The 14,667-nt window shown below is 39.6% G+C and overlaps 1 protein-coding gene across 2 annotated transcripts in view; it reads left to right on the top strand.

The window, feature by feature from the left end:
- PALLD (palladin, cytoskeletal associated protein) overlaps window positions 1-11,781 on the top strand; it is a 276,543-nt gene extending 264,762 nt beyond the window's left edge. For both annotated transcript variants that reach the window (XM_069977825.1, XM_069977826.1), the window contains 4 exons: window positions 2,574-2,781; window positions 4,734-4,899; window positions 7,709-7,842; window positions 9,085-11,781. In XM_069977825.1, the coding sequence (XP_069833926.1) occupies window positions 2,574-2,781; window positions 4,734-4,899; window positions 7,709-7,842; window positions 9,085-9,248 (672 nt within the window). In that variant the 3' untranslated portion in view covers window positions 9,249-11,781. The remainder of the gene's footprint in view (window positions 1-2,573; window positions 2,782-4,733; window positions 4,900-7,708; window positions 7,843-9,084) is intronic.
- Window positions 11,782-14,667: the final 2,886 nt, after the last annotated feature.

Here is a 14,667-nt window from a genome sequence, read left to right as displayed (position 1 = left end):
TTTTATAGAGAAAGTATAGAAGAGCTGTGAAATGCCAGTGCAGCTCTGACACACAGATAGAACATACAAATCAAATAGAAACCTGGCTGAGCGGGAAACTACTTCGAGGGAAGACGTCACAGTGACATGTGAGCAGGTAAAAATGTATCTGGCACAGTTCAGGGATAGGAGCCCCCTCCAAAACCTTTTTTTATTTCATATTTCTATGAGTTCCCTTCTAATTTAGTATAATGGATTTATGTTTTACAATGAACTCCATTCACTATTCTACTATGAGAATAGCTTTATTGCATTCATAGTAGCTAATTTAGGTTTTCCTTTTCAAATGCTTGCATGTGAGAACTGATAGTATTCTGCAGAGGAATACATTGGGCACATTGGGGAGTATTTCTTTATCTATCAATATATACTTATAAGTGTCAGTTCCCGCAAACCTCTGTACGGTGCAATGATGGTGCGGGCGCAGCAGCTTGTCTGTGCTGTCACATTGAGGTGCTGGCTGTATTATACAACAGGCAACCACAAAAAAAGCATATGTTTGGAAAATAGACTGAACTAGCCACTAGTAGACTGTTCAGTCCATTAAAGTCAATGGGCCCACCACAGGTGTACTGCAGTATACATTCCACCACAAAACACAGGGCCAAAAGCCCAAAACACATCAGATTGGATTCCCACTATTAAATATAACTTGATTGCCATAAGCCCACCTCCTGATGATGCCCGAGTGAGGGTGAAACTAGTTGAGGGGCTATGCGTTGGTTGTTTTAATGTGCGCACTCCACTGCCTTCTGATAAAATAGATACCAAGTAGATAGACAGATAGTATATTTTATAGCGAGTAGTCTGCAGCTACCCAGCTAGTGTTTATACCCCAAGTGGGGATCACATGGGATAAAGGCAATAGGAGTGCGTATATTTTAATCGCACTATATATTTTACTTTTGATTGAGCCAATAAAAGTTATATTTTAATAGTGGGAATGCAATCTGATGTGTTTTGGGCTTTTGGCCCTGTGTTTTGTGGTGGATAGTATTTCCATCAGTATGGATTCCTTTTAGGCACACTTAGGGTTAGTTATTGATTTCTGCAGTATACATTGGCATACATTTTTGCAGCGATTTATAGCAATGATGTGCAACCCAAATGTGATGTAAATCTTTCCTAAGTTGGTGGAAAATTAAAAGTTATGGCACAATGTCCTTATGTAGGTAGATGCCCAGTGTTAGTTCTATGTTGTATTGGTTATGGGATTTATAGAGTAGCAGTTTCCAATTGAATTTCCTCTATATGCGATAGTCATGAATTAAAGGAGCCCCTCCTCAAATCCCATAAATGTCAGACAGGCACAGGCTGGGGCACTTGATGTACATCTGGTAATGAATGATGGATCTGAGACGAATTCTATTACACATGGCAGCAATCAGATGTTGGCCTTATGCGCTTCACTCAACCAATAACATCTCATGTTGTGTGGCATGTTTATGATACATGTCCTGAGGTTTCAGAGCAACTATAAAAACAAACCCCAGAGCATGTATATGAGGCTCCATATATACTACATAGGCTGGGCAGCCAGTGGTAGTATTGTTGTCTGTATTATATAGAGAGCATTTAACTGACTTTATGTTCTCTTTTTAGATATAAATTAACTGTATGGCTATGTTCCCACAACATTTTTTCCTTGTCCATTTATAATTGTTAAAATGACGTCCATCCTTTTGAGTCCAAAATGACGTCCGTTATTTTAAGTATTGGCCGCCTGTCAGTGCAATCACAGCTGCTGGTACATTATTCTAGTTTGGGTGGACTAATTGCCCTTTGGATGTGCCTTTAATGGAAAAGTTTCATTGTAAAAACTGTGTCTGAACAACAAAAAATAACGTCCACTGTTTGCAAAAGAGGTTTAAAAATAATTGAAATGATCAATATTTTTTTTTTACGTTGTGTGAACATTGCCTAAGGCTTTGCTTTCACATCGAAAGTCCATTATAATAATTCTGATAGATTCTATTGACTTATAATGGGTCCTTTAGGTTTCCGCTTGTTTTACTGGGTAGATTAACTATTCTGCCCCTCCAAGTACAGCAGAAACCTGTAAGGAAGAGAACTGACACGAGAGTGAGCAGCATAAACCGCAGTGTACATATTAGAACTGTAGTATTGTTTGCATCTGTAACTGTTCACTGCTATTTACATAACGATATTATTGTTTACATAGGTAACATCTGTTTACATATATGTAGTATTGTTTACATATTTGTTTACATCTAGCTGTATTGTTTATATAGAGTTACAAGAGTTGTTTACATCTAGCTGTATTGTTTATATGTTTAACAGCTGTTTACTGAATATAATTGTAGTATTGTTGTCATATTTAACTGTTTACAGTTATTTACATACAACTTTGGTATTGTTTACACATTTAACAGCTGTTTAAATATTATAAATGCTTTGTTAACATATTTAACTGTTAGCATACAGTAACTGTATTATTATGTGTTATCTTGCATAAACATTTCATACATCAATGCACTATTAGTAACATTATATGCCTTCTATATAAAACACAGGTGAGTGGCCTACCAACTCCTGACTTAAGTTGGCAACTGAATGGAAGACCTGTGCGTCCAGACAACTCTCACAAAATGTTGGTACGTGAGAATGGTGTGCACTCCCTGATCATTGAGCCCGTGACCACAAGAGATGCAGGGATGTACACTTGTGTGGCCTCTAACCGTGCTGGCCAGAATTCGTTCAGCTTGGAGCTCATAGTTGCTGGTAAGTAACTTGGCATTGCACCTTGTCAGCAACTTTGTAAGCACCTGAGGTGTCTAGGTTTGTGATTTTAATGGTCAGTAAAACCCTGGCATATTATTTTTGGCACCGGATATAGCTCACTTTTTCCTAGCCAACATCAGAAATGAAACAGCACAGATTTCCAACTTTTATAGTTTTTAGTCAAATTAATTTGTACCATGTTATAATGTTCATTTCCAACAGTGTTATAGATAAGAAGCCATTATGTGTATATCATCTTCAGAAGTAGAAACAGCCTCATTAACAAGGACCATTTCAGGGATAAATTCATATATACAGATTCTTTCTGTGAACGGCAGGTTTCCATTAGACTCAGTACTCGTGTGTTCGTAGTGTAACCATAGAGATCAAGGCCTCGAGCAGAGCTGTTTTATATCTCGGAGATTGGGGACTCCCCTTTAGTTTTTTTGGCATGAACATCAGAATTCACAGCTATTTTAGTGCATTTGGTTTATGATTCTTGGTTACGTGAAAAATGCAGCAGGCCTAGGAAGACAGAGCTGTGCGTAGAGCACTTCTCTTGCAGAGCGGCACCTCAAGACCTTTTTTGGCTCTATACGTGAGCTGGAAAGTATTGCACTGCATCGTCATCTGTTGGTAGTAGTCCTTGGCAGAGTGTCCATGTGTTTAGAATCTTTCTTTGTAAGGTTCAGTGCTAAATCCATGCAGAGAGGAATTAACCCTTTTGCACCTAAACAATATTACAGAGCACTGATTCTTTGTAATTTGTACCTCCAGCAATATATAAAATTATCCCAGACAGCCCCTTCATAATACATGTGCAAATGTGCATGCTTTTGCCTAAATTTCATTTCTTTGCCCTGCACTACATCTGTTTTTTTGGGGGTAGAATAACATGCAATACTTTTCTCTCCTTAAAACACATTAAATACAGTATTTTAATGGGACAACATTATGGGGGTTAGGAAAAATACTGGTCCAGCATTATAGTTGTGAAAGGGCACCCAACTTCCATACACACAAAAACATAGAAAATTGTTGGCAGAAAAAGACCACTTGGTCCATCTAGTCTGCCTTTAGTATTTCCCTTTTTATTCTCTTAGGATAGATATATGTTTATCCCAGGCAGATTTAACTTCAGTTATGGTAGATTTACCTACTACATCTGCTGGAAGTTTGTTCCAAGCATCTACTACTCTTTCAGTAAAGTAATATTTTCTAATGTTGCTTCTGATCTTTTGATGTCATGTTCTTTTTGACATGGAGCTGCTGGTTTGTCAGAATGTAACTTCCAGGTTGTGGAGCTACTGGTTTGATCCCTATCTTCTGGATCCCCAGAACTGGACCAGTGTTTTTCAGAGCAATTTTTTAAAAAAAAGAAACCTTTTATGTGTTTGGGTTGTATGACAGTCCTGTGCACACAGAATTGTTAGGAGGCCTGTTGACATTGTGGATGTGTAAATAGCACATGGGAGTCCTCTAAGAATTGACAGGCTGTTTATCTTCCATTCAGCTCATGCACTAATAGAATTGATAGTAATTCTAGCTTGTATGGTCACCATGAGCAATCGTTGATAAGAACAAACATTTATGTTGCAGCATATTGTTTAGACTCAATTACAAAATTATAGTTACTGTGAATTATAGTATCTGAACTAGATTCTGTTTACACCACCTATTGTCTGTATCATTTATTTCTGATCCAAAAACATAGAGTTTTCTATAATATAGAGGGCTTTACATGTCTGTTTAGGTAATATTTTTAAAGTGACAGACTATTGTACAAACAACTGGAATATGGATATTCTTTTTTTTTTTCCTTTTCAGATAGATGAGAAACTTTTGTGAATCTGTTAAGCAGATGCTTCAAGTCACTTAATGATGAGTAGATATTTGTATGACACAGCCACACATTTGTATTGATATTAACAATGTATTTTCTCCTCCAACAGCTCGGGATGCCCACAAACCACCAGTGTTCTTAGAAAAACTTCAGAACACGGGGGTTGCTGAAGGATACCCAGTGAGGCTAGAGTGCCGAGTCTCTGGAATGCCCCCACCACAAATATTCTGGAAGAAAGAAAACGAATCTCTTATGTACAACACAGATCGAGTCAGGTAGTTATAACTACAATAATAAACTGCTATTAATACCCTAATGGAAATTAATTCTGGAAGATCGTGGCTTATACAAATATAGGTTTCCTGCTTTAAAAATGCAGATTAATCAACTACAACTTAGGGACCTTTTGGACAGGTGCTTGGTTCAAGCACTGACCAACTATGTACAGGTCAACTGGTGCTTGTTAAAAAGACCATTTATATGGCCCAACAGTCAGGACATAGAACTGCACAAACAATCACTGCATTGTGCATGTGGCTCTTTATTACATAGGACATGTGCTGCTGACAGATGATTTTTTAGGCTATTCATTGGCTGATCACTGTTCCTTTACATGGGGTTCAGCTAATACACTTCCCATGTTAAAGGGCTTTTACACTTTTTCATCTTGCTTTCAAACTGAGGCAGGTAGAGGATGAAGCTTTGGTTAGTCAGGAAAACAGAGTGAATGACATGTGGTGTGGTTTGCCATTCCCCTTGTTAGTCAGTATGTATAAAACTCATAAATATGTACTTTATTATACCTGGGCAGTTTACTGTTTCTCACAATGTTAAAGGGTAGCATAAGAGAATGTGCCAAATGACAGCACCCTATTTACATCACTTCCTGCTCTGCAGCCATTGGCTGAAGCTGTAACACACTGACTTCCTGCTCTGCAGCCATTGGCTAAAGCTGTAACACACTGACTTCCTGCTCTGCAGCAATTGGCTGAAGTTTTAACACACTGGCTTCCCGCTCTGCAGCCATTGGCTGAAGCTGTAACACACTGACTTCCTGCTCTGCAGCAATTGGCTGAAGTTTTAACACACTGACTTCCCGCTCTGCAGCCATTGGCTGAAGCTGTAACACACTGACTTCCTGCTCTGCAGCAATTAGCTGAAGTTTTAACACACTGACTTCCCCCTCTGCAGCAATTGACTGAAGCTGTAACACACTGACTTCCTGCTCTGCAGCAATTAGCTGAAGTTTTAACACACTGACTTCCCCCTCTGCAGCAATTGACTGAAGTTTTAACACACTGACTTCCTACTCTGCAGCCATTGGCTGAAGCTGTAACTCACTGACTTCCTGCTCTGTCCACCTTGTACACATAATACTGTTAATACTGGGAACCCTTTTTTAGAAAATTCACACAGTTTTACTTTAATGTGGAAAGAAGCAACTAAAATAGAGCACACAACCCTCAGTATTATGTGCAAGCAGGGGGCAGGGAGTCTGTGGGGTACAGCTTGGGGCAATAACTGCAAATTCTTACTTTAATAACTATAATAGTTCATTACATTTGCTGGAACATTTATGTAAACCACATGGCAGTGATTACAGACTCATGTAGTGGAGGTAATACCTCAGTTAAAGAAGACCTCCAGTGAAAACTTGACTTTTCATGACTGCAGCCCCTACCCACCTGATTGCTTATGAAGCTTTGGACTTTTTTTTATGTATCTGTAATCACTTATCTGCAGTTTAGCATCCTGTCTGCTGCTGATTTGTGATGAGCGAACATTACTATGTTCGGTTTTGATCCCGAACACGAACATAAAAAAAATTATCGTGATCGGTTCATGTTCGTCTTCGCCGAACATTTACGAACAAATATTAACCGTACGGTAGAAATGTACATTTTGGTCTACGCTTATGTATACAGATTATCAGATGCAAAGTGTAAATTACGCAGTTGCGTACATTTGCATGTCCAAATATTTTAGTCGTTATAATCATTTCGATCATCGAACAAATTGTTTGTGATCAGCGGACATGAACAGTTAGTGTGATGTTCGTACAAACATACAAACATTTACAAACATGTTCGCTCATCACTACTGCTGATCTCACACCATATTGGATTTTAGATCTCACCAAGCTTTCTCAGCATAGTATCACATCACATGGAAAAACAGTATAAATATTACCCTATTTATTCTTCCCAATACATTAAGAGGCCATAAGTATATGATCAGGGCAGCTAAATCTTCCTTATTATAACGGTGATACATGCACAGCCTCTGGATTAGTCCACATAATTTTATTACACAGGACGTTTTGATACAGATGTCCCACAGATCCAAGTATAAAATATAAAAGTGTTACCAAAGGCTTATTTCGTCTGTTGCTATGCAGCCATCCCAGTGTAATATTTAGAGGCAAAAGTAGCAAGAAAATGAATTGTTGTAGACTATGAAAGTCCTTAAAGGAACACATTTGGTTAGAGTTCACCTTAAATACCTTTACTGTGTTTTCTTACTTCAAGATTGCACATTTGCACGGTGTAATAAGTCAACAGTTTAGTGTAGTTCCAATATAATTGGCAGCCATTACAATGTAGCAAATAATTTATGCAGATTTTCCATATAACTGTGTTGTCACATAGGCAACACCTGGAATGTGGAAGTCCATTGGTGATTGGTCCATTCATGTAAACAGGACCTGCGATAATCCATACACATGCTGCGAAAACAACACCATTCAGTTGTAGAAGTGGTTACAATAGACCTGTCATGTGAATATATTCCAATACTTTACACTGTGATATAAAAAGGTTTCTTATTAGTAAAGCATTCTTTAGTGTCATACTTTTACTGCACAATGCAGTCAATGGCGGTATAATAATCCTGGATACCCAGCTCCTGTTTAGTCAGGACATCCAGGAGAAAAGGTCTATGAATTGTTATCTGTGCATAGCTTCAGTTTTAAAGTTAATGCTTGTCCAGGCTAGGGAGTGATAGGACGCATTACTAGCATCAAGCGCAGGCTTGTTTCTCATTTGTCTTGTCATCAGGAAATAACTGTATTTTGTCTTTTCCCAGCATGCATCAAGATAACTATGGTTACCTGTGCCTACTAATCCAAGGTACCACTAAAGAGGATGCTGGATGGTACACGGTATCAGCAAAGAACGAGGCTGGCATTGTATCTTGCACTGCCAGGCTTGATGTGCACAGTAAGTTGCATGCCATAACCTTTAATGCTAATAAAGTTTGACATTTACCAGAATGTAATTTTCAACACAATTTGTTTTCCACAGTCTCATTAAACATCACAATACAACTTCACTAGAATAATGAATGTAGACATAGAGACTGTACAAGCTAAAGTAAATGTTCCCTGCCAGTATAAACAGTAAAGGATTCAGTTTGTAGAGCAATGTTATATTCCTGAAATGGATGCAGGTTCTTCATTCTGCTCACTTAAAGGGAACTTGTCACATTAAATGTGCAGTCCATTCTAAGCAGGAGGAGCTGAGCATATTCACGTATAGTTTCAGTATAACTTGTCATTTATTTATATACCCATTATGAATTCTGGGCTAAGTAATCAAATGGAACTACTCAGTAATTGAAGGCTCCCTGATTATGCAAGCTTATACACAGATAGTGGTCATTCACTGATTAGGACTGCCCACTTGACACCAGAGCGGCAGCAGTACTCCCAGTAGGGGCCCCTTTATGCTTGCAGGAAGCCGCCTGATATAAGCGCTCAAGTACAAATTGATTAGCGCCTGTTGAAAGAATGTATGAGCGATCGCTGGATCCCTTCACAGCCGCACGCTTCCATTATTGTTAGCGGAGTTCTGCTGTCAATGAATGATAATGTATAGGCCTGTAGATTGATGTGATCAGCAGATAAATAAGCGGATTTCCAGTACTGAATGAAGAAATGTATGTCTATATTATTATTGTAATTTATTTTTTTTACCATGGCCCCAGCACTGTGCAGCTTCCTTTTTAAGTACCAGAATACCCCTATAAGTCTTTTGTTTTTTTTTACGCAAAATACAATCCATGCACACTTTTAGGCTAAGTTCACACAACATAAATTTTCAATGAATAACGTCCATTGCAACACCGTCTACTATTTATTGAAATTTAAAATAACATTATGTCCTATAGAATCTCAGCCGGAGTGTATACACTCTGTATACAGTCCAGCTGGGATTCCATGCGACCGCACAAAACTGACAGTCCAGACAATGTAAAGTGTGGCTTGGGCCGCACTTTACATTGTCTGCTATGGTGATTTGGAATGCAGGCACACCGAAATGCGCTAGAATTCCATATCAAAAGAAGTGAAGTTCATCCTGGCCGGTACTGCTGTAAGGCTGTCTTACTAAGTGTGATCCGGACCTTAGAAAAAAACTTGCTGTTTGTAAAGCTAGACTCACCAGTTCAATTTGTCTCCACAGCTCAATGGCAACAATCACACACACCCAAAACAAGGAAAGTACGTCCATCCACAAGTCGATACGCAGCACTTTCTGACCAAGGGCTGGACATCAAAGCTGCTTTCTTGCCAGAAGCAAACCCAGTGCACCTGCAGCCTGCACTGGTAGAAAGCGATGACCTGTAGATTGGACATGTGGGAACTTTCTGTAGCAGCTGTAACAGGAAGCCATTGGGAGCTACAGCTGTCACTTGGCAGCAGTCTCACATCATGTAACAAGTCAGACACGCCTTCAGCTAACCTGATAGAGACATGTTAAACTGCATATTAACTATATATGTAAGCAGTCTTGAGCATAGGATAGCAGGGATGATAAACCTTATGTATTTATGCACATAAGTACCACTCACTCTTCTGCTCTATGAAAGGATCTCTTGTTTATTCTGCTTGTTTGTGCCTTATGTCTGTAAAGACGGTGGTGTAGGACGATAGCGTGCAATGTTTTATGTTGGAGTGCCACAAACACCCACAGTATGTTTGCCAGAGCTGTCAAGGTGAAATGCTATATTGCTTCATGAGTGTAAAATACAGCTTGCTTCTATGTGTACTGTTGTAACTACTATGAATAACTAACATTGGACTTCAGGAGGTAAAAACGTCCATTAGGATTCACAAAGGTGAGACAAGCGGAGATGACTGTGGATGTAGCTGACTATGGACTTGGAGCAGAAGAAAGTAAAACCTTTCACACCCTTTCTATGCGTCTTTGTTTCCACCCTCAGTTTTTTGCTAAAAACAACTGGGGTTCACTAACACAATGCAAAGGCCAATACCGATAAGCAGTGTTTAGGGTGGCCCACTACTTTTTCACACATAAAAACATGAAGTATGCAATCCTGTAAAGCAACGCACTCTAGAAGAATGATGGTCATGAATGGTAGGGTTGTTCTGGAGAGAGGTAACCTTCAGTATACAAGGTCCTCAGTTTGGTCAATGACTTCTATTCAAGTTTATTTAAAGTACATGGTAAAATCAGTGTAAGCAAGGAGAACATTAGAATAGTATGTAGGAGATGACTAGTGAAAGTGAAAATGACAAGTTCAAGTGTTTTATCATTCAGGGAATGCTGTTTAATATGCACATGCCTGGTGCGTCCCTCCAAATCAGCCTCGAAGAACGAATATCAAAGCTTACTGGATGATTCAGTTAAATGATTATGAGACTTTACATAGAGTGCTACATCTAACCGCCTTGATTGCCTACCATAGAGAAAGTTAGACTATAAGTATACTGTATACTGTAAGTAAATCTGGAAGAGAAGACCAGCAGCAGCCACAACTTAGTGGGGCAACTACGCTACACAGTTCAATAAATATCTAAACTTTCCCAAAGGACGTTCTTGTAGTGGATACACATGGCTTAATTTAGCCTTTAAAGTGTTTACCAAACGTCAAAGTTGCAGGAGTGCGCTGGGAAAACTCACCCTACAGGTAAACAACGGCACATAAAACCATCTGTTGGTTAGCTACCTCTCAGTATTGATACAGCACTGCCAATTTCTATGACGTACCAATTGTTCACTGTCTGCCCTTTATTTTCTGCATGTGGCACGCTGTGCCAAGATAAGGACACGCTCCACATATCTGTCTTGCTGATTTCCTAGGCATATTTACATAAAACATGACTAATGGTAGATTTCATGCCAGCCTGCTTTCAGCAAAAATTTTTCGTATGACTGCCTCAATAGAGATGAAAGGACACAGCAAGGCAGGGACTGTGAGGGCAAGAAAAGCAGTGAGTAAGCATTTCCTGACATACAGTAATTACCATCCCAGCAGGAACTGCTAATGACTAAAGCCGAGGAAATCCACGAGATCCCCTATGATGTCAGCAGCAGAGTGACACAAGGCTTCCAAGTACTGGGGGGTTCCAGATGTTATTTGTTAGCAATATATGTTGTAGAGTCACTTTCAGTTCACCAGAAAATCTAACTACATAGCTGTTTATATTGATGGTACAAAAGTACTTGGCCAAGGGAGAAAGCAACACTGTGTACATGTATGAAGCACATATATCATTATTTATCTCAGCTATACTCCATATGTATCTTTTTACACACATATATAACTCACAATATGTATTGCTGTAGGGGTGTTAGTGGCTTTTTTATACAGAATTTAGATTTTATTGTTTTTTTTCCCCTTATCATGTTTAGTGTGACAGCACACTATGGTCTTGGTGCTGTAATAATGATATACACCACACATGCCCATGTCTTCCTATGTGTGCACTTCTAGTTATAACAAATGCCTTTTACAATATGTTCTGTTATGAACGAGTAATTCTGCAGGATATCTGTAGGGGAAGGGGTCTCATGCAGACCCCCTAGCTGGAATGCCAGCAGTGTGCCAACAGAATGGCACAACTTCATCATCATGGGCTCTATTGCTTTCTTAGGATTTTTTTGTTAACTCACCTGCCAGACACCTCTATTTTAATGTGATTTGTTATTTAGGAATCACTTGTGTTATTATGCCTCCACCATGTATCTGTATTTATAGAGAATGCCTCCATTGGTGTGTATGGGCCATGTTATGAGCTGAGACTATTTGACGTTTAGCAATGTCTGTTTAATAACAAGAACAAATGTACTTTTGTGGGGTAAGGTTTTTATGATAATTGCTATGCAAGGATTTAAATAAAGATTGTTTCTTCAAAACAGGCTGTCCGCCTGGGTTATTTTTGCACAGATTCCCTCAGATTTGCATGTGATTGAGAATGTCAGGTGCACATTACAGCTGCCAGTAGCTCTTGTTACTATTATTATCCTGTGGGCAGACTTGTTCCTAATGTGGTATTTTAGTTGTCAACATCAGTAGCTATTCTTGTAAGGCAGTAAAGCAGTTTTCCATTCACAATAGCTGCTCCACGAAACCCAGTCACAGACTCAGGGTCATATATTAAATTGCACAGGAAATTCAAGTGTACACACATTCCTCCTGGATGTAATACACAAACTCCATACTGATCATTTAATGATCCGATCTCCAATTACAAGCAAAGAGCACAAGTCAGTTCAGCTACACATATAGCTAACAAGCACATAAAACCAACCATACAATCTCTATAGACAAAAATGACTTGTACTGAAAAGATCCATTCCTTTTATTAGCCCTGTCAGTATCAGCAAGACGGCCTGTCAAATGTCTGCCCAGCTTCTTTGGTCGGTGTGAATTAGAGATGAGCAAATTTACAGCTGCTCCGCTCCCTACCGCTCCTCCCTGGGTGCTGGGAAAATATGGATCCAGTCATGGGGGACTGGGAGAAGTTTCGCTCATCTCTAGTGGGAATGGAATGTATGGAAGAAAAGTAGCTCAGCCGCACACTGGTGGCACTACAAGTCCTGAAGCAAAAAGAAGAAAAATAATCTGTCCTTGGTTATAATATTCACTACTAAGCTCCAACCAATGGATTGGGTTTCAAAGAAGTTTGCGGTTACCATGTGCAATATCATATATCAGGGAGGTTAGAATGTGGAAACACGTTCACTGCTGTGATGAAACTTGCTTCACTGTCTGGTAGGCTGATAGACATATCTGGATAGCATAAGAATGGTAGTGCCAACTGTAAGTAATGCAATCGTCTATAAGGTATGGTAAGAGCCAGACATCTCCAGTGCAAGGAATCTGAAATTCCTACTGTCGGGCTAAGTTCACACTGTGTTTTTGCACTCCGTTTAACATATCCATTTTATGTAAGGAAAAAAATAACATATGCAAAAACATATGCAATTGCATGCCATCCGCTTGGATTTGTTTTTACAGTGACTGACATAAAAAAATAAATAAATTTGAAAAAAAAAAGGATTAAAAAACTTTATTTCTACCAAGTTTTTCTGTACTTTAAAAGTAACCATTGAAAAAAACAGATCGTTAAATTGACTGCAAAAACACAGTGTGAACCTAGCCTAAGTCAGGCTAAATTTAACATTACTGTCCCTACAGCACATAATATAATCCAGAATTCTTTATTAGCTTATAGTACACCATAGGCTATTACTAGAAAAAATATACAGGTTTTTCTGTATGCCTTGGGTATACCTATTTTATTTCCTCTGAAGTGATGTGTTGTCTGCCATCTTGGTTTCTTTAATCTCTCTGATATGGCTCTCCTAGTGCAGCCTACAGTTCTCATGAAGCCTCTGGCTTTTAGAGACAGACTGGTAAAGTTTTGACACTACAGATCAGTAACAGGATGGTCACTTACCTTATACTACAGAGCAGCACTTCTCAAACGGTGAGGCACAGCTCAAAGTACGGTGAGGTATGCCACAATAGATTATAATATGGGTGGTCCTAAAGGCCGCCCATATTATAATCTTCTAACCCACATTGTCACATGCGTGCGCTGGGAGCGTCCTGCCACCGGAGGAACCAGCTGAGAGTGGGAGCCGAGAATTAGTACTTGTATTATTTCTGGCCCTGTCTTGCTGTCGGCCGGGTGAGGGACAGAATAACTATTGGGAGAAATAACTATTGGGGGGGGGGGGGGGGCACTAATGGAGATAATAACTGTAGGGGGGGGGCACTAATGGGAGAAATAACTGTGGGGGGCACTACTGTGAGAAATAACTGGGTGCGTGGCACTACTGGGAGAAATAACTGGGTGGGGGACACTATTGGGAGAAATAACTGTGTGAGGCGGGGGATAATGGGAGAAATGACTGTGTGTGTGTGGGGGGAGAAATAATGGAAAAAATAACTGTTATTACTAGAGATGAGCGACCTTACCAAACCCGAACAATCTGCATTTAAATCCTGCTGCCTAGAGAAGTAGGATTCAGCCTGAGGACTGCCTGGAAAACATGGATACAGCCATATGCTGTATGCTTGTTTTCCAAGCAATCCTCGGGCTGCATCCACCTTCTTCAGGCAGTGGGATCAAAATGCTGATTGTTTGGGTTTGGTACGGTCGCTCATCTCTATTTATTATAGAAGTCAGGGAGATCAGTGTCAAGCTGCATCTCATCTGCTACACTAAACAATCTTCACACAGCAAAGACTGTGTAAAGGGTGTTTCATAATTCTGTATCTAATCATTCTATGGACTCCACATCACTGCTCCACTTATCTCTAATTATATGGTGGAAAAGAGATCTTTGGCAGCACTCTATGCATAGGGGAATTTACAAAAGGGTGGGGAGCATGATGGGGAGGAAGGTGGCTGAGAGCGGCTAAAAGGGATTTGATAGGTGATGAGCTTATTATCTAGCTCACAGGTGGTCTGAGCGGTAATAACTCGAGCAAGCAGTAATAATGAAGGTGCTCAAAATATATGAATGAGTTGGCATGATGCAAACTTACATGTGCAAGATTTTGCTGGCGCACATTTGAAGGTGTATTCCAAGTTAAAATAACTTATTCCCTATCCATGATAAAAGAAAAGTGTCAGATTTCCAGAACAGGGCCCAAACTTGTTATGAAATAAGCAGCAAGTGCTGTCACTGATGCAATGCCTAGGCAGCTGCCAAAGATTGCCGAATACTTTACTCGGCTACCTTTATCAGCTACATAGACAATGAATGGGGCAGTGGTGCACATACGCA

The sequence above is a fragment of the Dendropsophus ebraccatus genome, chromosome 7 (genome assembly GCF_027789765.1).
Source record: "Dendropsophus ebraccatus isolate aDenEbr1 chromosome 7, aDenEbr1.pat, whole genome shotgun sequence".
NCBI classification, from domain to species: domain Eukaryota; kingdom Metazoa; phylum Chordata; class Amphibia; order Anura; family Hylidae; genus Dendropsophus; species Dendropsophus ebraccatus.
This window is presented reverse-complemented; position numbering and strand designations above follow the sequence as displayed.